Source organism: Chionomys nivalis, chromosome 5, assembly GCF_950005125.1.
Source record: "Chionomys nivalis chromosome 5, mChiNiv1.1, whole genome shotgun sequence".
In the NCBI taxonomy this organism is placed as follows: Eukaryota; Metazoa; Chordata; class Mammalia; order Rodentia; family Cricetidae; genus Chionomys; species Chionomys nivalis.
The window spans coordinates 68,379,355-68,403,745 of NC_080090.1; the positions used below are offsets into that span (position 1 = coordinate 68,379,355).

Here is a 24,391-nt window from a genome sequence, read left to right on the forward strand (position 1 = left end):
ATGGCAGAGCTAGCAATGCCATAGTTCTCTTCCATTCATTTCTAGTATTCATAGCCCCATCAGTGAACTGGGGGAGCTAGAAGGCACCTCTGTTCAGTTAGGAATGGGGACTCAAGATGGTTTCACAGCTGATTTAGTTACGAGGACAAACCTGCCAAGCTTGGGACCATGTTCCCAAGCCTCTGATGTGTTAATTGCCACAATCATCAGTGCTTTCCTGAGGAAATTATCCACACTGTGGCATTTTCATTTGGGGCAGATGAAATTTCCAGCAGTCAGCTACATCACCCACCAAGCCAGGTGAGGCTGTCTTATGTGATTAACAGAAAATGACAAGGAGAGAAAAGGGCCTTTGTCCTCTACCTTTCCTGATTCTGGTTGGTCTCACTAGGCCCTGTCTTTCTTCAGTTGAACTCACTAGCTGTGTTAGTTGTTTACACGGAATGTCTCTGGAAACTACAAACCAGAATGTGACTTTTTACAAAGTTGTAATGAACTAAGAAAATACAGAGCTGGGCGGTGGTGGCGCACACCTTTAATCCCAGCACTCGGAAGGTAGAGGCAGGCGGATCTCTGTGAGTTCGAGGCCAGCCTGGTCTACAAGAGCTAGTTCCAGGACAGGCTCCAAAACCACAGAGAAACCCTGTCTCAAAAAATCCAAAAAGAAGAAGAAGAAGAAGAAGAAGAAGAAGAAGAAGAAGAAGAAGAAGAAGAAGAAGAAGAAGAAGAAGAAGAAGAAGAAGAAGAAGAAGAAGAAAGACATTTTCAGACATGAAATGCAAGGTAAATAAAATATTTACCTCCTACCACACTTTTTCAGGAAGTTACTAGATGATGAAGAAAGAGGAAAAAGAGGAGGTGAGTAAGAAGGAGAAGGAGAAAGATCACCATGCACAAGAAACACTCAAGACACAAGAGAGGCGATGCAGGACAGAAGCAAACTCAGTCCCCAGTTGATGGCTGTGATGGCTCTGAGATCAGAGTGTATCAGAAGATTTCAAGACAGATATCTTAGAATCTTCTTATGTGCACAAGGGGACGGCTGATAATTATGAATACTCTAAGAGTTTGAGAAAATAATGAGTTTTCAGTTGTTTTAGTAATGACTCTCTTTCTCACTCTCTCTCTCTTTGTCTTTGTCATATCCCTCCACACAGAGGGGGAGAGAGAGAGAATTACTAAGTTTGACAAAGGAAAACTTTGTAGGGATCTTGGTGTTTTAGGATCATGTGATTATAATAAAAACCTGCAGCATCTTTTTAGAAGATTTATTCATTTTTACTTATGTGTACTTGTGAGTGCCTATATGTATGTTTGTGTGCCCCATGTGTGTGTGGTACCCAAAGAGGTCAGAGGATGGCATTGATCCCCTGGAACTGGAGGTATGCGCAGTTGTGAGTCATCGTGTGGGTGCTGGGACGCAGAGCAGCACATGTTCCTAACTACTAAGTCACTTACCCAACACAACACTTGGCATATTAAATTACATGGAGAGGACAGGGTATAAGGAAGAATGTTTTTCCACATGGAAGGCCAGAGGGAAGTGAGCTAACTTATCATCTTCTATAATGGAGAGTTGATTTGGGGGGAAGGGGGCTAAAAGAAATAGAGAAAATAAGAAGAAAACGGGTGCAGACTAAGAAACAAAGATAAGCATGCTGGACTTCTGTGCCCATCTTCAGGAGTGGCACACCGGGAGTACTCATTGTAATAAACCATAGGCCACTGAACTCTCTCAACTCATGGATAATATGATAAAAAAGGAGATATGCTGATAATTAGAGAAAGCTTCTGCGCGTATATTGTAGTAAAGTTTCTGGTGAACCTGTGGGAAGGAGAGGAGAGCATTCTGAGGAAAGTGCTTTGTTTTGCTTATGAAGACACTGAATGCTTTCCTGAGCTCACATACACTGAATAGTGAAGACTGATAAATAATCTCTTTCCCTGTGACGAAATATTATACTCGGGCTGTTATTGGTCCAGGACTACCCAGTAAGTCCTTAGTACCAAATCTTTGTCTCCAAGAGCCAGTTCCAACTCTTTTCTCCCCACTGGAGCTTACAGCTTAGTCTAAAGGGCATTAACCTTTGGGACCACCGTCCCTACACCAGAATGCACTTATGACTGCCACTAATGTCCCAGAGGTAGATGGGCCTGCCCTTTGCCCACATTACTTATTTGGCTCACAGTGGGGTATTTGGAAGCTGCCTGCACAGGACTCCTGTGCCCACCATACACAAATCTGATCCCTAGCTACGTGGGAGCTCAATTCTTGCCCCTGGCCTCATCATTGCCACAGAGACTTGTCTATAACCCTCATGGTCCTGCCTGGTTCAGAGAGACAATTTGCTTCTTCTGGTACATTTTTTAAATTATGTTCTGATGGATAACACACATCCAGAGAATTTCGGAACAGTGGACACAAAATAATACCGGCTGTTTTTCACCACGACTCTGTCAAGAGAGAGAGAAGTGTTTTTCTCTGAACTCAAATGAAGAAATGAAGAACCTTGAGATGTGGCCTAAGTTACAGGTTCCTTCATACTTCTGAAAACATCAGTGAAACATGACCTTAGATTGCACAGCTGCTAAGCAGTAGCCTTCAGTAATCCTCTCTTGCCCTGTTTGCATCAGTATCACCAATCGGGTCCTCAGTGCTCACAGGTGTCAAAAACTTAGTTATGTTTCCACAGCTAAGGATGTGCGCTCCCCAGCAATCACAGACACAGTGCCGGACATAACTGTAGGACTTCTCTCCTTTCCCACCTCTTGTTTTCTTTAGATAATCTGCCAACTGATAGAGAACAGGGTATCTCTATCTGCTTGTAATATTCCACGAAGATATCTGGGAAGCCTGACAAAGAATGCATAAAGTTCTGGTGAATAGGCCATACAGCAGCAAAGATGAAAAGTTCCAGTATCGTCTGCATCAAGGCCTAACACCTGGGTATGAGTTTAAAATGGATATACCATCATTTAATCCCCGGGTTGCAGCCATGATCTGTTAGGCACCGGCCATCACCATAATCACAACAGCTCATTTCTTGGAACATCTTTGCTTCATATTCTGAAGCAAAGACTTGGCAGAACTTGCTGGAATAGTAAAAACTCTGCCTCTGCTTCTGGCCCTGGAGAAGTTGGAGTAAATCATTCATCAAGAAGCAGCTCCTGCTAACACGGACACAAGAACATTCGTACAAACTTCCAGACCAGATGAGTGTCCTTTCCTTCACATAAGGCTCCCTGAATGACTACATCTGACCAAGGAGTCTAAATTCTTCTACCAAACAGGAAAACCAGCCTTATAATTTCTACAAAATATTCTCCTTCTTTTCAGCCACCCCAGCGATTGGGGCATCTATGGCGTGTGTGCACTGCAGCTCGGGTCTGTGTTAGCATCCACATCTTCTAGCAATCTCCCCAGCTGCTGAGGAGCTTTGCAAAATCATTTTCACCGTAACTTATGTAACTACCATGAGTTTATTTCGCCTTCTCCTTGGTTTCTAAACTTGTTTTGTTAGAGGCTAAATGACAGGCCCTGGATGCTGTCAGGAAGGCCCGAGGGACTTAGGAGAGCTTTGCCTTGGCAAAGCCGTGAACCTTCCTGAACTCTTGTTGTGACTCAGTCTTCCCCAAGGGAATGGGAAGAAGGAAAAAGAGAAAAAAAAAGAAAGAAAAACAAAACACCTTTCCTTCGTATTGACTTGACTTTTTCAAGAAGCCCACACAATCCAGTGGCCATCTTAACTCGGCAGGTACTTAAGAGTGGCTTCGCATCGCCTTCCACAGAGATGGAGGCTGGGACTGCTGGCTACTCCACTATCTGTTCCCAAGAGTGAGAGAGCTGGGGTTTATGACCACACAGAATAAAGATGACATTCTGAGCCCCCCTCCCAGTTAGGAAGTGACCTCTTGCTTAGTTTCGGCAAAGGGGACATGCATGGAAGCGCTGCGTTCAGCTTCTGGACTGCACTCTGATGGGGCAGAGGCCATAGTCTAGTTTCTGCCTTAATGTATGGAGCATCCCTGGTGCTGAGGCTGGATCCTACAGTTAAGGGCACCGCCTCCTGCGTTATGACAGGATAGTGAGACGGAGTCTGGGCTGCTAAGAACTGAGGGACGGAGCCACTACAGCACGCAGATTATTTCTGAGAAGAAATAGTTCCATTTGTGAAGCTTGGAGACTTTGTTCTAGGTTCCAATTTAGTAATAGGATTCTTGTAATTAGCAACAGCAATCCCATCAGCTCTAGCAAGCCAGTGAGATTTTTCAAGACTCTCATTATCACCATCTTCCCATCAACTCAGATCCTTCCCAAAAGGGGGGAGTCTTTTTTTTTCTTTTTCTCTTTTTCTTTCTTTTCCAAGACTTTCACTATAGTTTTTGGAGCCTGTCCTGGAACTAGCTCTTGTAGACCAGGCTGGCTTTGAACTCACAGAGATCTGCCTACCTCTGCCTCCCCAGTGCTGGGATTAAAGGCGTGCGCCACCTGTGCAGAACCAGCTCTGGCTCTTGATCTTGGTACTTAAGGACTCTGGCTTGGTTACTACAAACAGTCCATTGCTTCTCACAGACTTGAAATTGAGAAAGAGGCATTTTTCAACATGCACAGGACACGACACAGGAGCGTGTCTTTTGTAGTGTTTCTATGGTAGCCTACAGCCATGCACAAAGAGTACCTGCTTGCCTGCTGGAGAAGGCAAAAACGATGATGTCATCAAAGGTCCAGGTGTAGTCCTGGTGTGGGGGGTAGAAAGCCAGCTTGGTGGAGGCCTCTTTCCTGAGGTCAATCAGGAAGGTGGAGTGGACCATGGGGACGGGGAAGCAGCCCATCCTCTTCCACTCTCTAATCTGAAGGTAGTCTGGTGTCCGCTTATAGAAGCCCTGGAAGACAGCAAACGGGTGGACTAGGTCCTCTCCTCTGAAAGCATCGTCACCCAGGCATCACCGCTCAATAGAAATCTCCAGAGCGTCTCCATTCTCCTTATCCTGAACTAAGAATTTCTAAATGAGCCCCAGAAATGGATCGGCATTTAAAACACAGAGGGGTTTTGATATTGGTTTTGATATCAGGAACCATTTTGATCCCATTTCTGTTGATTTGATAATTTCACCAAGTGTAGTAATATAGGCTTATGGTTAGATATGAAGGATTGATATTAATATAAAGGGGGTACAGCAGACAAGTATGAACACATCCTGGTCCTTGAACTCGGGTCCTCTGAGTTCAAGCCTTACCTCAGCCCCTTATTGTTCATAGGTGTCTCAACTCTGCTATGCCTTTTCCCTCAGCTCTGAAATAGGGACAGTCAATGCTATCTACCCCGGAGGTTCCCCCCATACAATTAAGTAAGATTAAGCTATGAAGTGCCTAGAATAATGTCTAATGTCTAACATCAAGAAAGGATCAATTGGTTTTGAAACATATATTATTTTCACATATGTCCTGGACTTTTTTTTTTGGTTTTTCGAGACAGGGTTTCTCTGTGGTTTTGGAGCCTGTCCTGGAACTAGCTCTTGTAGACCAGGCTGGTCTCGAACTCACACAGATCCGCCTGCCTCTGCCTCCTGAGTGCTGGGATTAAAGGCGTGCGCCACCACCGCCCAGTTTTGTCCTGGACTTTTTTTTAAGTGCAATTGATGGCTTGATATTTCAGTGAAATTTCAACTGCTTCACACTTTGGGGGGAGTGGCGAATTCCCCCACCCATGTTTTAACACTTCCTCCTGTATGAAAGCATGGGACAACCCATCTTCTTGCTTTGTGGTTTTCAATGACTCAGTTTGTTTTCCATCCAAATTTAATTTCATCCAACAAATACTGATGGAGTGTCTGCTGTAATCCAGGCTGAGATAAATGATGAAGAATTAGCGAATGAGATGGTACAGGATTATCCCATGTGGGATGGAGAATCTTGTGAAGGATATCTACTCCGGTGGTACTAGTCGTAAAGACCATGAAGACAATCCAGGAAGAAGGACAATATCTCTCACCAAAATACACTTTAAAGTGTGTAGGAGCTTTGAAAGGCCTTTGCAGAACATGTGGTCGGAGGTGGAGGCTCAGTGGGTCGACTGGAAAGTTATATCAGACTACCATTGTGAGGTACACGATGTGCAATGGATATACACGTTTCTAAGTATATGGTCCATCTCTAGTTGTGATGTCAGCACCAAGCACTGCATTTTCTACTTCTACAATATGCCGTATGCCTTCCACTGTGTAGAAATTAGCTGAGCTACTTACCTCACCATCGCATATGATAAGGTCAAACGACCAGCAACTGAGACGCAGAGGATGTGAGTCTCACAGTCATCCTAACCACTTGTTAGCTCTTTGATCTTAAAGCACTGGTTTTCCCTAATGCGTCAGCCTTTGGGAGTTTTAAAAGGGATAATGGGGACATTGGTTTTTCAAAGAGCTCCCTACAGACTCAAATTAATACCATTAGGAGTAATATTCTTAGGATGAGAAACTTGGAAAATTCAGGAGGACGATGATTCATTCAGTATCCCGAGAGAGAGGATGGTAAGAAAGGAGACAGAGTAAAAAGAATTAACACGCTTCTCGAAGACAGGTGGACACAATAGTTGTATCGTTGTTTCAAAAGAAATGAAGTTTATTGATAATAGGTCTTTTTCATTAGCCAGGCAACGCCAAGATGATTTTGTTTTGGATATGTTTAAGGCCTTTGGAAAGCAGGGCCGCCTTGATCTTATGAAGTCATTGGTCATTTCCGTCTCTATCCAAGTTGAAAATGGACCAGGGTGGAAGAAAGCCAAAAACAGATGAGGATCATTATAATTGGCCTAGTTTGTACAGAACTGAGTTTTGCTCTTCAAAATAAATGAGCACATTCCTCCTATTCCCTTTTAATAAGGAACGAACAGACTCTTAAAAGTTGCGGGACTGGGATCACCTCCTCCCACTGCTGTTGCTGGTGGAAAGCAGAGCTCACTAAAAATAAGCCTCAAACGGCCCTGCCACGTGGAACACTGCAGACTGTTAATGTGAGTTTATGCTAACTTAATGTTTTCCCCAAAGAAACTGAATGAACTTTCTGCACATAAACTCATTGTCTCTTTCAAAGACAAGTAGATGGTAAGAAGCACTCAAAAATCTCTTAGAAACAAGGAATATGATGGCAATGAAACAGGAATTCCTGGTCTGGTGCTATGGTGGTGCCACTGGTTATTAACACTTTCAGCAATGTTGCAAGCCATTTGAGAGGTTGGTAGATTAAAATATGTAGTAGCAAAAGTCATGTCAACCCTTACAGATCTGGTGAAAACTTCTTGTTTTTTGAGACAAGGTCTTATAATGTAGCTTAAATTAGCCTTGAATTCTTGTTTTCTGTTTCTATTCTGATTGAGACAAAATTTCATGTAGTGTAGGCTCTGACTTCCTTATGTAGTTGAGGTTATGAATTACTGACCTTCTTCCCCTACTTCCCAAATTCTGGGATTATAACATCCACTATTCTCTCTCTCTCTCTCTCTCTCTCTCTCTCTCTCTCTCTCTCTCTCGCTCTCTCGCTCTCTCGCTCTCTCGCTCTCTCTCTCCCCTGTGTTTTATTGTGTATCAGTGTGTATCAGTTTCCCCTAAGATTGAAACATTCTATCCTGCAGGGAATCTTCTTAAACAACTCAAAATAGCTTCAGGAAACCCCAGAAACTGACCAGATTCACTCAGCCCCTCCCTGCAGGAGTAAGCATCAAGCAGCTGGGAGCTATTCTCAGACTAGCCAAGCTGCAAAAAACCCTGAGATCAAACTTCCATTGCACTAGGATGGGACTCTCTCCAATGTTGAACTGCCCACACACAGGCTGTGCAGTGTGCTCCCGGTTCCCAGCTTTTGTGCACTCTCACCTGTGCTGGAGTACGCTTTGGTGATGCACCATTTTTGAGCCATTTCTGCTCCTGTAAGCAACTCTTTACCTATATTCCTTTGAGAAATCTCAATAAAACTTAGGATTCACCAAGTTGGACTTTGGTGGTGTCTGTTCATTTGGTGGTTGTCTGTCAGGGGTTTCCTGTCTGGGATGAATAGATGTATGTATAGCATCCCCCTGGGAAAAGTCTTGTTTGTTACACAACATGTGTCTGTGTATGTGCATTACACACGCACGCACACACACACATATGATGGTGTATACACATGTGTTTGAGGGAAGTGCATGCACCCGTGAACACATATGGAAGGCAGAGGATGTTAGGTACCCTGATCAACCATTCTCCTCCCTATTCTCTGAAGAGAGGTTATCTTAATGATGCTGGAGGCAGGATGGTAACCAGTGTTCTTCAGTGATCTTGCTGGCTCCACTCCCAGTAACACTGGGGTTACAGGCACATATGAGCCCATGCCTGGTCTCTTACATGGACAGATCCTCGTGCACACACAGTAAACACAAAGCCATTTCCCCAGCCCCATACTCTGGAATTCTTTATCTTCCTGCCTCCAGCCTCCTGCCTCCTGAGTCTAGGTCACCATGCCTTCCTTACTATGTACTTTTAGTAACTATATCACTATATCATCAAGTGGCTATACTGCAGTTCTTTGTATGAAAGGAGTATTTACATTATAAAACTTAGAACATGCTACAAATTAGGGTCCCTCTGCAAAGGCTAGTTATCAACTATCCATCTACTGTTGGCCTCATTCCTCATCTAAAGCCAAACCAAAGATAAAAAGAGAGACAAAATTTAGCTTTCTGGCCATAAGAACACATTTTCCCCTTCATTACATTGTTGTCTTATATGTATACATTATATTGGTGAGTTTAATTTATCTATCTAATTCACTAAGAATTAAAATAAAACACTTGGTGGCATTTACTGTAACAGATATCTAAAATTTGAGATTGTCCTATAAAAACGTATTAGAAATTCACACTTTTAGCTTTAATTTTTGAAAAGCAAGCTTCTACGTCAGTTTCAATCATCCGAACTCTATGGAAATAATTTATCAATATATATCAAAGATCACCAGAATACACTTTGACTCAGTGATTTCACTTTTGTGGTGTTTGAATGAGAATGGCCTCCTCCATAGGTCATGTTTGAATGCTTGGTGCCCAGTTAGTGGAACTGTTTGGGAAGGGTTAGGAAGTATGGTCTTGGAGAAGGTCTGTCACTGGGTTAGATTTTGAGGTTTTAACAGTCCCTGCCACGCCCAGTCTCTATCCCTTTTCTCTCTCCGCTCCCTCTTTCCCTCCCCCCTCTTTCCCTATCTCTTTCTCTCTCCTCCTACCTCCAGATCATGTGAGCTCTCAGCTTCTGCTCCAGCACCATGCCTGCCTGCTGCCATGATGATCATGGACTAACTCTGTAAAACCATAAGCAAGTCCCAAATCAAATGCTTTCTCTTAAGTTGCCTTGATCAACTTTTAGCAATGCTTGTGTCTCCTCATAACAATAGAACAGTAGCTAAGTTCCAAGAAACCTTCTTAAGGAAATCATATATAAATGCAAAAAAAAAGGCATCAACAATGATAGTAATTCTAATTGTTAAATTGCTTGAAAACAATATGAATGTTCAAATAAGAAGTTTAAGTAAATTACAAATACCATATGGTCATGATACAGTCATTACAGAAATACAAGTGTCTATCTATGGTGTTGGTATGAATGAATTCCAGCTGTGGGATGAATATTATTGGCTGTTATACTTTTTAAAATAATTTTTGTACTTCTAAGTTTTTTCCAATTTTCTCTGATATTGACATTTTAACTGCAAAATACAAGTTAACTAATCCCTAAACTGGATAAAAGGGGAAACAAAATCTGTTATACTTATTGTTAATTGAAGCTTCTAACACTAAGCTCTTTGGAATATTCTGCTGATTATGATGCCCACTGTGGTGTGGCGTTTGATGTAGGTTTGCCTCCTTTCTTGAAAGTTGCTTCAGTGACCCTGTGACACGCGTGTCTAAAGAGGAGGTGAGAAGTGGGGCGGTACTGTTGACAGGGTCCTGCCTTCAACACTCACCTCCTCAACTAGTTAACCAAAAGACTTGCCTGGGGTGTGATCCCACACCAGAAGTTAGAGTACAGGCCTCGGGACTCCAGCATGGGGGCCACAATGGTTTTGTTCTCTGCAATCATCAGGGTCAGGGTCTGCGGATTCGTCAGGAAATTATCGACATCTATGAACTAGGAGAAGAGAAAGACAATGCCAATAACTAACTCAGCACATGAGATCTGGGGTCAGTCTACCCTCCTTACTGAGAACCATTGCAGCTTGGCAGCTTTCATTCAGTTACATGAATATTAGTATTTAATCTAACTTCCCACGTTCAGCTCTAAGCTGTGAGCTGGTATTGCCACAGTGGGTACACATACAATCAATAGGACACAATTTACACATTGGTAAGTGATTTAAATTCAAGATGTTAATGGTTCCTACAGACTCATATAAATATATTCCTGTTGCCCAGGCTCAGTACCCAGGGATTGATAGGTTTTCAACAGTAGTGTCAAAATGGTCCATACAGATCCCCAGTGCTGCTACAATGTCACAAACAGAAATTTTGTTTAAATTACATTTTATCAACCCATGCAACCAAGTATCATATTTCTCAACAGAAAATTCATATTAGTACTGATTCATTTATAGAGACAGAATCAGATTCTATTGTTGGGAGCAATGAGACCCCAGATCCTGAATTTTTTGTAATCCCCTGATCTGAGTGCCTACAGTTGCATCAGGAGTTCCTGATGGCAGGAGAGTGGTTTCTGGTGGGTTTGGCTGGGGCATAGCTATCTCTATATAATCTGCCCCTGAACACAATAAAGGGGGCATTCTTGGGGAGTTCAAGGATGACCCCTGTTGCTGTCTCTCTGTCTGTGTGTGTTTGTGTATTTTAACCTCCAGCCCCCTTGCCCGAAGCTCGCAAACTGGGTGCCAGCGCACAGAGCGCAGAAACGGGGGTGCGGTGCGCGGCATTCTATCAAAGAGAAATGTTTGCTTTAACAAAGCCAAATTAATAACTTTATAGTTTATGTAATTACAATTTACAAATAATGAGAAACACATGGCAATCAATTTACTTATGAAAAATTTTATAGTTTAGCATTTGTAGATTTTATTAACATTTTAGTGATTGCATATAACATTAAATATTGTAGTACAATTTTAAATTTCCTATGAAGTCACATGTGCTGACAATGTTTCTAAAACATTATCAAGCCCATTTTTAAGTGGACAGGGGACTAGGGAGTGGCATAGATTAGAAACATTCATTTCCTGTGAGAATCGGAGTCTAGGGAAGCGGATACCAGTCAGTGTACTAATGATAACATTGGTATCATTTCTAGTGTTGCCGTGGAAAGTACGTGCTCAACAAACTCATGGAGAAAGCCTCTGTCTAGGACAGGGATGATGGCTCCAGTTTCCCATGGCAACAGACATCCTTTCCAACTGAGAGGGTTCATCAAGGATGAGGGTGCATAGACTCCTCATCACCAAGCCCTGCATTTGTTTGGATTACTCAAGCTCTCAGGACTGTGATGGAATCCCCTCAAGGACAGAAATTCTATGTGAGAGTCAAGTGGTATCCAGGAAGACGAAGAGGAGATTCCGTTTACCAAATCAGCCCACCGATAAAGGAGGCAGAGTTTCAGATGTGTTCATTTCAATCTAATTTTATCTAATCGTTTGCTTATGTCTTTAAAACTCTTACAAAAGTCATTCAGATATTTGATCTTGCTTCATCTACTAAAATGATTCAAGATCTCTTATGCCTGTGATATGAAAGCCTCGCCATCCACACGACTCATCAAGAAAGCATCCCAGAGGGGATCCGAGGTGAAGGGCAGGTATTGCAATACTTAATCGGCAAAAATTTCCCTGAACTTTTCACAGGGAAGGTGATGTCTAAGCAAAAGCATGTTTTGACTGTGCCCTGGGTATCTCTTCTTGGTTATGGATACATTTTGGAGAACAGTTGTCAAGGAATCAAGCATCTGTTTTTACCAGGATGTAGTCTGACCATTTTTCCCTCGCAGTTCGAAGGGCTGCTTGTCGCAGTTTCATGACATGGGCAAACCGGGAACTTGGCCAGTGCTTTGGTCCGATTTCATCAGGATAAGACCTAAAAGAACATACAGTCATTGAGTGCCTGGATGGATGTAGCCCGGCCCTCAGTGTTTGTAGGCATCGACTCTTTCCTCCATCACTCTAGGAAGCAGGAACAAGAAACTGGTATTACCATCATTTCTGTATCATAGATAAGCAAACAGGAACAGTGAGAAACTAAGCAATCGAGAGTCTTTATATGAAAAACATCAGTGGGTCTTCTCTTTCTCTTCCTTCTTCACTATTGCTGAGGCTGACCTTGAATTCCTACATTTAAGTATCCTCCTGCCTCAGCCTTTCAATTATAAAGCATATAACTGCTGCTGTGCCTGGCTCTTCTTCAGTGGGATTGAAGCCTTATGTAGTAATCTTGCTATTTTCTCCATTTCAAAGATGAGGATACTGATGCAGAGAGGCTAATGTTACAGTAAGTGGTACCACCAGAATTCATATCCAGGCAGTTACTACCAAAGCTTATATTCTTAGATACTTAATATATTTTATCAAATAAATGTGAAAATACAGGGTAAAGGTATGAGTTTCTTAAGAAAAACCAAAGATTTAGAGTACTTATTGAAATCTCAGTAAATTCAATGAAGTTTAATTGATCTGTCTTATGTGAGGTGAGGTGATGGAGCAGGCAAATAACATTCTTCAGATTTCTTCTGGCATTCATAAGAAAGCTGGGCCAAGACTCTTATATGGGCACAAAGACAAAGACTCAGCGAATGCTCTAGATCCTTCTGAAAACTCTCAGCGGAGATGGATATGGATGCTATCACTGCAGCTGGCCAGCTCTTCACGTTCTTGGAGGTGTGTGGGCAACATGTTTGCCTTAAGGAATAAAAAGTCACAAACACTGAGACTGTCGCTATGCAAACAATGTTCTGTAATGAATAAACTACATACAACACAGGGATTATCTGGGATGTCTTCCTCAGTTACAGTTCAAATGGAAATCAGTGGTTTTTCTGAATAGATTGCCAAAAATAATGCCTTATGAAATATTTTTTTACACTGACCTTGGCATGTCCTCTATGAAGTAAAAATCTGGCTACAGAGAACTTGGCATCTGGGAAGCCAAGTAGGAACATAAAGTCTACCTGTGTAATTTTTTAAAAGTTGGGCTAAATTCCATCAGAAGAAATACCAGAGGGATGTTTAAAAACTTTTATAGTGCTCAAACTTAATTGATAAATATGCTTAAAATATAGACCATAGATGGGGATTTTAGGTATTGTGTATATATTCACTGTGTGTTTGCATATGTATATAGTCGAGTCTATAAGAATACATTTGTTCCGCAGTGACATTTGTTATTATTACTGTACGCATTTGGCTTTCAATAACTGACTTTTCCTGTGCAGAAACCCAGACTATTTATTCATTCAACTTCCATAAATCCTAAAGTTGGAATGATAGTGGCCTTGGGAACATTTACAGTTTTATGTTTTAAATTATTTTTTATTTTATTCACTCATTTGTTCATCTAGCAAGTTTTGATTTGGTGCCTGCTGAAAACACAGCATCGAGGGAAAATATAAAGTGTTGGATGCTGCAACCCCTGCCAAAAGCTCACAGTTCATTTCAAAAAGCTTGAATGAATTGTAGTTAATTAAGGTTAGTTCAATGTATTATGTCAAAAGGATATCATAAAAAATAAGCAGGTGGGGACTGGAGAGATGGCTCAGCAGTTAAGAGCACTGGCTGCTTTTCCAGAGGTTCTGAGTTCAATTCCCAGCAACCACATCATGTCTCACAACCATCTTTAGTGGGCTCTGATGCCCTCTTCTGGCACATTCAGAAAGAGCACTCATATATATATAAATAAATCTTTTAAAAAAAAAAAAGAAAGAAAATAAGCAATCTAAAAGTAAGAGATCTTTACATTTGAAAAACCTCTCCTCTTTCTCTGTATCTGTGATTTTGGATCAGAGCTGGTTACAAAGAAAGATAAACACTTCCAGGACCTGCCTCGGTAGGAGCTGTCAGCTGGAAATAAACTCAACATTCTGGGTAAAGCATATTTTCTTTGCAGAAGAACAGAAAATATGGGAATCTTGGATGTGTTTGAACTTTGTTCTGTGTGTACTTGAGTATTTGCAATAAAGACATGAAGTTATTTCATTTGTTCCTTATGAAGATTTCCATGGCAGTACAACTGTGCTAGCTGATCCTGATGCCCAGTTTCACTGGGCTGGGAGACACCAAGGGCATTAGTGAAGTACACTCGGAGCTGTGTCTGCATGTCCAGTTCCAGAGGTGACTGGCATGTGAACCAGCTGACGGGGAAGACCCACCCTAAATGCAGGAAGCACTGCTGGAGATGAGAGGCCCATGCCGAACAAAGATAGAAAAGAAGGTAGCCAGAATGTGTGCGGAGGCTCTGTGTCCCCAGCAAGCGCTGTACTCCTAGCGCCATGGAGTTCACTCAACCTTTGACCCCTTCAGCCTCTCAACGGAGCTGCAAACCAGTAAATCTCCAGCTGTTCCCAGCCCTTCAGCTGGGGCTGTGACTTCATTTTTCTTGTCCTAAATTTTCCAACCTCATGGACTGAGAAGCGCCTGGTTTCTCTGGCTGTCGAGCACGCAGACAGACAAACATTGTTGGATTATGTAGTCTCCAGCCTGTAAACCAGTCTAAAAAGTCACAACACCCACGATATTCTCTGTATATACCATGCCGTTTTCCCCACTAGTGTTCTTTCGCAAGAGAATAAAGAATAACATAAATATGAGGCATGAAATGACTAAGACATTGCTATGTTAAGACTGAACTAGCTTATATGCTCATCGTGGGCGCATTGGCTAAATAATCACAATATATATATGACAGATACCACACAATCCAAAGTGAGTCAGTGCCTCGAAGATTGCTGGGCCATAGTCTCCAAGACATAACTTTACAAAGTAAGGTACCTATGGAAGACATACAAACTTTCACCATGATTTCTTAAAAATAAAACTGTTCACACTAGAAAAGCAATACATAAAACAATGTTTAAGATATATCCCATCATCATAATTTATAAGCTGTTGAAAACTTTGGCTGGCAGCCCAGGAGTAAGGAGGAAGAGCAAGTGGAGAAGACCCTGTGAACAGAGGAAAAGGACGAGTTTGCAACTCAGATGCAGAAAGGGCGGCAGGGGAAGTCGGCATGCACCTCCAGATCGGAGCACAGGCAGCGGGAAAGCCAGGGCCAGGGGAAGATGAGTTTCCACACTGCTACTCACTCCGGTGCATCCATCGGCCTCCACTCCACATAGTGATACTGCCTCTGTACGTTCCTCAGCCACTCCCTGAGTATCTCCGTCGTGTTATCCACATTGTGATCGGTGGCTGCCCTGCAGGACACAAAGCACAATATGATTCAGTCACACCATTAAAAAGAAGAAGAAGGAAGGAAGGAACATCCTGGAGACCCCAGATTAACTGAAGGAGAATGAGGAGTTCTGGGAGGTGGAGTAGGGAGAGTTATGGATAAAGTAATCCTCATGGACCACACTAAAAGGACATCTGAAGTGAGAAGTGATGCTTCTTGTCATCTTCGTGTTGTTAGGACACAAAGCAGGCTCGGCCAACCATTGAATCCACACTTGGTTCTATCAATAAACACAAGGAAATGCTAAACCAGCATAAGTGCAAAAACGGATTAACCCAGAAAGTAAGTTTGCTCACTAAGATGGAAACTCTGCTCCCTAATGTTACTAAGACTGGCCTTTGTTTAAGCAAAAGTTGACTTTTATTTTCATTTCAAATCAAGATTCAAATCACAACAAAATCTTTAGTCAGGACTGCTTTTGTCATTTGTATGAAGGGAAAATCACAGTATTTCCCAATGTGAAACTCAATCTAAGGTAGCTTTACCTATTTGGGACTAACTTTCCCATCTCTTACACAAAGTAGAGTATCTGCAAAATTCTTTTAAATAATATATGCAGATGTATTTCTGTTCTATCTAGAAAGTTGAGCTAATATATATATACCTAAATAATAATAGATATACTTAAATATATATATATATATACATATATACATATATATGTATATACTTATAAGATGGGCTTACAGGGCCCAGAAAGGTGGGTCAGCTATTAACAGCACTTGCTACACACTGATAAGGACTAGTGTTCGGATCCCAGCATCCATGTAACAAGTCAAGCATCCCACAAGAACCTATAACTCTGGCTCCAAAGGATCTGATATCTTCTTCCAGTCTCTATGTGAGCACATGTGATATACACATGTGTTCATACACTCAGACAGACAGACACGTACAAATGAATCCTTTTTGTAAGACAGCTTAAGTGGCTTCTAAAACCAAAACTACTTTTAAGTTATATTACAAAATAAAGCCCAGTTCCATGCTGTAGATGAGATTTGCAGCTTATTTGCACAAATTCAGCTTTAAATAGAAAGTAAAGGAAGACAGAAAGATGGAATCGGGAGAGAGAGGGACGGAAGACTGGAAAGAGAGGTACCGAGAAAGAGCCATGGGCAGACAGACACATCTGACGTCCTTAAAAGGCAGCAAAGGCCTAGAACTTATTGGTAATTCAACAGCTCCTCCATGGAGGGAGAGATACTAAGACTTCAGCAGCTGGCCCCTGGGAGCACAGCCTTGATAGGAGCAGGGGTGAGTACTCCTGCCTTATATGGCAGTGGGTTTTTGCTAAGCTTGCACGCTAATGGATTTCTTGTTATTTTCACTGGGGATTTTGCTCCAAACATAATAGAAAAAAAATGAAAATCTTTAAGACACAGAATGTTCAGGAATGTACAAGACAAAACATAGCCAATAGAGAGGGAATACATTTCTGTAAAATATGAAATAATTAAGAGCTGTGTGACTTTAAGTCATAGGTGTGGAAAAATGGAAGATGAAGGCATGCAATCAATATTTGAAAAAAATCTATTTTTTAAAATAAATATTTGAAAAACAATTTAAGACTAACTTTATTGATTTATTTTATACAAGGCAAGTGGAATGCTGCTTCAGTATTAACAAGACTTCCCAGAAGTTTCTCATAGTTTTGTAATGAGAGAAAAGAAATATCAAAAATTTTACTCTTTGTGAAAACAATGAACTACCTTGGTACAGAAATTCTGTTAAGTCTATGACGTCTAACCATGTTTCTCAATGCAAGTTTAAGAATATTCTCTGAGTTCTTTCTTGACAAACTCCCATTGCTGAACTAGAATATTATTACAATTCCAGGGTCTATCTTCAATTCTGATTAACTTAAGAGATTGCAAAGGCAAGTGAATATAATTCAAGGACAGAGGTACTAAGGAAACATCACATCGATAAAAAACAAATCAATTTGGAAAAGGCGAGATTATGGAGTTAAACAAAAGTTTAACTAAAGCCATTTATTAAAAGTTTAATTAATGCTACCACTAAAATAAGTCGTACAGATCTATGTTACAAAGCTAATTGACTTCCTAGTTCTAACCGTGTCATGGAATTTTGGTGTTCAAGGTGAATGAATGCATAAAAACATATTATTCGATAGCGAAGGTGTAAAAGCCAGTGTGACTCCCCCACTTCAGAATGGGTGTTCTAACTGATTAAAAGGTCATTGAGATGCACAGATTTTGGGTCTGGTTAGCCTTAGTGTGTGAAGTTTTCTATTTGCAAGTTGTTTTTTTTTTAAATAATGAAGTTCATAAAAATAGATAATTGAATTAATTGATGTCTTAGTAAACATCATACAAAAGCTAAGAGCATCAGTGGCCAGCTGTAGGGTGCTTTCAGATGCCTTCTTGCAAGTAATTAGAAGTAGCTCCTTTTCTCTGTGAGGTCTAGAAGGGATGGCCGCCCACACGCCCCTGTGCCTTGTGCCGTCTGGAGTGGAAGAGTTGCCCAGTGAGTGGAGGAGAGATATCCAGGAACACTCAGGGCAAAGACAGGGTTGTAGGAGAAAACAAACAACCGAGGAGGTAGGACATGGTTCCAGGGGAGCTATGGAAGTGCTTGTGTTTGTACACAGCTACAGCCAGACCCACTGTGACGGGGCCACGGGCTGCCACTGCCCTGGCTAACAGGTAGCCACAAAGAGCGCTAGGACATGAAGCCACTGTCTTGTGAAATGAAACCTGTGTAGATTCATTCCTGGACCAGAGAGATGTACAGCACACCCCCCTTCACTCACAGCGCTGTAAGCAGAATAAATCAAAACAAACCCCTCTACCACAAGATTAGCCAAAAGTTACTAGAATTCTGTTATTTTTAATTTTAAACTATTGTAGAATAATTTACTCATTTTTTTCTCTTGGCTGTTGTTTCTTTGTCTCGCAGGACTTACATTCCCTTTGTCTTCCTTGTATATGGGAGCTTTTCTTAGTCTCTTTGTTAAAAATTGGTATTAAAGAAAATAAATCTTTCTGCTCTATAGATGAAACAATCCCCAAAGCTGCCTAAATACTCACTGCTGCTCTGAAAAAAAATATAGGTATGGACTCTGCAGAGATACCCATGTGCAGTTAAAGATAGAAAGTACAGAGTGAAGGCATCCTCTTAAGAAATGCTCTCTTGGGTTGGCTCCTTTTCTTGGTGGGTAGAGTTCTCTTTGTTCTCGGGCTTCCGCAGAAAGGAACTACTTCCCAGCTGCAGCCAAGGGGGAAGTTTCCCACTGACCTTTGATGTGCGGGGTCCATCCCTCCAACAGTGAGTCTCAGAGGAAGAAGAACAGTGCTGGACCAGCCCGGCCCGTGGAGGAAGCCTTTCATCTCCCACTAAGACCCCTCTATTCCCTTGGTAATCGTCAAATACACAGAAACCCAGGCAGACAGGCCTAAGTACTGCTTTCCAGCTCTTCTGCAAATAAGTGTTTCTGTGGGTACCCAATCATGAAAGCTTATGGGTGCAGGGCTATTCAGAGAGGGCTGGGGCAGGAGAGAGGTTTCCTGAAGGAAACGTGAGTGTTCCATTAGCGGTTCTAGTTTCATAGTCCTGCAGAAAAAGGCCTCAGTAAGGGGCATGTTCCACCACAAGATTCCAGAAGGAACTGCACACAAAGACGTCCATCTAACTGTGGTATTTTTCATTAAGCCAGTGAAGCCAGCACAACATGGGTTCACATAGATGTGTGAACCCCCCCCCCCTTAGGAGAAGCTGAGCCACCCTGTTTTTTTCTCTCTCAACCTGAGTTTCTTCAAGTCCAAATAGAAAGTGAGAAGTGCCTTGAGGCTCTTATCCTTCTCTCTGTCAGACTAGGAAAGGCCAGAGGAGTAACATCCCTCAGAGACTGTGAAGAAAACCAAGGTTGTGGATTGGGATGCAACTCAATGGCAGAACACTTCTATAGCATATATGAGGCTCTGGGCCCAACCCCCAGTATCAGGAAAAATGCACCAAGCCAACGCCAACAGGAACCCGCCATGATGCAGTAGATAGCAGGACACCTGGACAGGTGTTCCACAAGTAATCTGAGGCCACTAAACCAGACACTGTCAGAGAAAACACAAACATGGTACCATGGTCTAAGTGTCCCCCTAGAATTCAACCTCAAAGGATGGAATTTAGGGTCAATGTGACAGCATATGGGGCGGGACCTTTAGGAGGCTCTTCACTTAGCACTCCCTTAGAAGGATGGGGAGTCCCAGGGGCTCCTCCTGCTATTGGAGGGTGCAGCAACAAGTTACTATCTATAAGGCAGAGGTGAAGCCTCTCCCCAGAAGCCAGTTCTGTCAGCAACTTGATCTTGTACTTCTAAGGCTCCAAAACTAAGTTTTTTGCTTACAGACAGTGTTATCTAAGATGTTTTGTTCCAGAGGCTCAAATGAAGACACATGGGTTTGCTGGAAAACCAGGTTCTTGGCCATTTACCTTTGTCTACCCTCCACCCCAATCTCTCTTACTTAGGGTAGAGTGTGTGGGGAGCTCAGACCTTGAGCTTTCCTTTTTTTTTTTTCTTTTGAAGATCAGTGTCTTAGGTCTCTGTTGCTATAGTAAACACCATAACTAAAAGCACCTTGGGGAGGCAAGGGTTTAGGACAGCTCACAACTCTCAGGTGCCCCCATCACTGTGGGAAGTCAGGGCAGGAACTCAAGGCAGGAACCAGAGGGAGGCAGATGAAGCAGAGGTCATAGAGGAACAGTGCTTACAAACCTGCTCCCCATGACTTGCTCAGCCTGCTTCTTATACTACTCAAGACCAGGGGTGACAGCTTCCCCGGTCCCTCCCACATAAATCATTAATCAAGAAAATGCCCTACAAACTGACCTATAGGAAATCTGATGGAAGCATTTTCCCAATTGAGTCCTCTTTCTGGATAACTCTAGTTTTGATCTGACTGGATGAAAATCCAGTCAGGATAGGCCGGTGGTGACAAAGGTTTCTCTTTGCCTCTGAGGTATACTGAAACCCTGGAACACTGAGAGGTATCCCTCTAACATTTTAGGGGAGCTGTGGCCTCGAAATGGCTTCAGTGCTCATGGTTAGGTCCTCTCTGTCCATCAGTGCCTCCTTGCTTATTTTTTCAGTGTTGATTTATTTTAATTTTATAAATTGTTTTCGCCTATGACATTTAAAATATAATTTTATAAAGTAATAATTAAAAGAATAAGTGGATGAACACCATATATAAACATACAATTTGTGATTAAAAGGAAGGGATAAAGCTACTCAGAACCAACATTTTCATATCCTATTAAAACTGCATAGCTGCCAATTTGATCAAATTATCAACTGAGTTATTAATTGTAATACCCAGGGAAACCATGAAGAGAACAACCAGAAACTATACACTAAAAGAAATCAAAAAATTACTATAGACAAAGACATCTCATACAAAGGAATGCCCCCACCCCCCAGACATGCCTCCAAGGATACACTGGCAACATCTAATGCTGCCCATTTGCCTCCTCTCTGGTCATGTGTCTAGTTCCTGTTTCCCCAATTGTTCTCTCCTCTAGCTTTGAAACTCAGAAAAGGTTCAAGGACCTAGAAAGCCAAAAAAAGGTAGCCAGGACAAAAGCGAGCACTCACTGGAATTCTGATCAATAGCACATGTACGATGGTTTTAGCTGCGGAAGTTCCTGGACTGAAGGGTGCATTGCCACTGGGAGGTGGAAGAGAGCCCATAGGCCATTGACGAAGTCTGTCTGTAGGCTAAAAGGGCTTCACTGATGGCAGGGGTGGGGGTTGAACTCGGATTGACCTGGTGATGGCAGGGTTGGGGGGCAGATTGCCCTGGTGATAACCAAAACAATAACAAAACCAAACCTGACAGTTCTCCTCATTCCAGAAAGTCAGTTCTTATTCCTAAATTTTGGCCCTCAAATGATAGCCAGCCTGAAATAATTAGAACTGGCTCATTTACTTTATCCACAAGTCCTTCTGAGGCTGTTAGGGCTAAGCTCACACTGGTGAGCTGGGGCCACTGGAGCCGAATTGAAAGCTAGACTGGATTCTGCCGCTATTGAGGGCACGGTACTCTCGATCGCTTCCATGTGCACTGGGCATCAGGGAAAGTTTCTAAGCCCTGGCAATGCAGAGCATCAGGACCACAGCCAGCGTCAGAAAAAACGGCGTCTCTAAACAGCAGCTGCTCCCTGCTGCCTGAGGATCTGAAAACTTCGTCCTCCAGAGGCTCAGGAGAATGGTGGGGGAGCGGACGCCATCAGCTGGGCCTGGACCATTCCCACTGTGAATAGCAACCGACAAAAAGTTAATTCTCCAGTTTGAGACTTCAAACTCTTAAGTGGCTTTTTTCAGTAGTGAAGACTCATTGGTAGAGAATATTAAAAAATCCACCTAAAATAAAACTCCCTTATGGGAATAACTAATGAAATTAATATTCAATAAAGATCATTCAGAAAGCAACCCCATCTCCATTCTGATCTCTGCAAGAGACTCCCCAGCAGCAGACCTGTCAGAGGGAGGGGCATGCTTAGCCACTGAACAAAAAAAATGCCTATTGTTTCTTGCTTCCTGGTTACCCAGTACTGTTTCAAACATCTAGAATTCATCTTGATGGATGGAAACTAGCTATTAATTATAGATTGTAGATATAGGTATGATAAAGGATACAAAGACAGACTAGGGAACTGGACAGTTCTTCCAACAAAAGCCTTTTCCTAGGTCCTAAAAAACTAGGAATTGAAATAAGTTAATTTCCCATGAAACTCTCCTTGCCAGCAAAATAAATACCTATGCTCTAACCACCCCGCTCAGTGCCCCTCTTCGTTCCAGAAACAACCACAGACACAGCACTGAAACCTGGGCAAGCATGATGTAAAACATGCAGCCCACGTGGGAGTAGCCAACCAGTGTCTGATTTCACTGCAGGTACACTCCATGAGACATTGTTTGGGAGACCAAGGACCTGAGACTAGACAGCCCAGAGACCCAAGGTAAAACCAAATACTACTGTTCTCCTAAAGGAGCACAGCAATAAGATGATTCCTGATGACATTCTGCTATCCTCATAGATCAGGGCCTTACTCAGCCATCACCCCAGAAGCTTCCTCCTGCAGGAGACGGGGACAAATACAGAGACCACAGCCAGACAGTGTGCAAAGGAGAGGCCTTGGAACACTCAGCTGTAACCAAGATATCTCCATCATATTCCTCACCTCAGGGTTCAGGGAACCCTGTGAAAGAGGAGACATAAAAATTGTAAGAACCAGGGAGAATGGGGGACACTAGGAAACAAGGCCCTTCTAAACATAACAGAACCAATGCACGTAAGAACTCACAGGGACTGAGGCAGCATGCACGGGACTGCACCGGTCTGTACCAGATGGAGTCCAAGAGCTGAAAGTGTGGACACATGCCATCACCCTAACCCAGAAGTTACTCTAATCGATAACTCCGTATGAATGGAAACTTAGTTTTCTCCAAGGGCGTCTCACTGGAGAAACAAATCACTCCTGAGGGTAGGATGCATGCCCGGCAGCAGAGGCCCCAGAAGATGACCTCAACAGCAGCGTTTGAGGCTTCTTGTCTTATAGTGCTATGCTGGGGATTTCCTTTATTTCTTTTTTCTTATTGTCTCTTTTTTCCCCTACAGGTCCTTTGCACGTATACTATGGCTTCCAGTTTTGTGTTTTTATGGGATTTCCAAGTGTGCAAGTGAGAGATCTCTGCATCGCATCTGTGTCTGTTTCTTCTGCCTTTTCTTTGGCTCTTTTCCATCTGTCTGTTTGGTTTCTCCTCTTCCTTCTGTCTGTTTTTGTATTATATCATATTTATTATATTATTATTATCTCTTAGATGTCTTTTTGTCTTCTTATGAGAGACAGAAATGGAGTAGGAGGGAAGTGGGAAGGAACTGGGGGGAGTAGAGGACGGGAACCATAGTCCATGTATATTGTATCAAAAAATCTATTTTCAATAAAAGAGGAAAACATGCAACCCGTTAATCAATTTCCATCTTAAATATCATGAATTTTGCTCCTAGAGAAAAAATTTCTGCTGAAATATTTTATTTGTAAATTCATAATCCCAGTATTATTACAATGAAACAGAGCTCAGCTGAATGGAGAGTCGTGAGGGCAATTCTGGAAGCTGTGTGAGTGGTCATTCTCTGCATGTTCAACACCTAACCTTGATGCCATTTATTGCTCTAGCCCTACGAAGAACTAACTGACGTGTTACTTGGAGTTCCTCCACTTTGTGCATTTCTTTCAGGCCTTCTGAGCGCCTGCCCAGCTTCCCCATCACACTATCCCAAGAGCAAAGGCTGCACATGAGACGCCTACCAGACTGGAAGGGGCTCTGAATTGTGCCAAGGATGTTAATCTACACGACCAATATGATGCCCTCAGTATGAGAGAATGGACATTTCCCAACAGGAAACAAGAAAAATGGGCAGACGCACATGTTCCCTGAAATCTTTGCTTGGGTTAATTCATCACAACTTCCCTTTGAGTCAAAACCTTAGAATTATGAAATAATTATAAAATAATTATGAAAATATCAAGTGCCCTCTTTTTCCCTTTTCTACTCTTCTTTGTTCCTTGTTTATCTGAATCTCCACCCATCTTCACCCACTCCTCATTTTCCTTTCTCTCCTTTCCTCCCTCTGTCCCCCCTTTGAGTATCACTAAATCCTTTCTTGTGTAAAGTTCTCTGAAGACAGTGATGACAACACGCTCCTCCCTTTGAAGCATTGGCTTCTGCTGGTCCCCTGGAGTCGGATAACACCCCTCTCACGTGAGTCAGCTCAGCCTGGCTTAGGTGCCTGATTCTGCCATTAAACCTCCGCTGCAGTTGCTCAGGAAGTGTGACCCGCTGATTTTCCTTCTTTGTTATCAGATCTGTCGCGGAGGATAGGGGCTCTCCCAGTTCCGATCAGAGTTTGTAG

The 24,391-nt window shown here is 42.4% G+C and overlaps 1 protein-coding gene across 2 annotated transcripts in view; it reads right to left on the reverse strand.

Annotated features, from left to right (window-relative positions):
- Positions 1-24,391, reverse strand: part of Colgalt2 (collagen beta(1-O)galactosyltransferase 2) — a 99,162-nt gene that overhangs the window by 22,361 nt on the left and 52,410 nt on the right. For both annotated transcript variants that reach the window (XM_057770527.1, XM_057770528.1), the window contains exons 2-5: positions 15,310-15,420; positions 11,975-12,092; positions 10,018-10,152; positions 4,680-4,884 (exon numbers count right to left, since the gene is read on the reverse strand). In XM_057770527.1, coding sequence (XP_057626510.1) covers positions 4,680-4,884; positions 10,018-10,152; positions 11,975-12,092; positions 15,310-15,420 — 569 coding nt within the window. The remainder of the gene's footprint in view (positions 1-4,679; positions 4,885-10,017; positions 10,153-11,974; positions 12,093-15,309; positions 15,421-24,391) is intronic.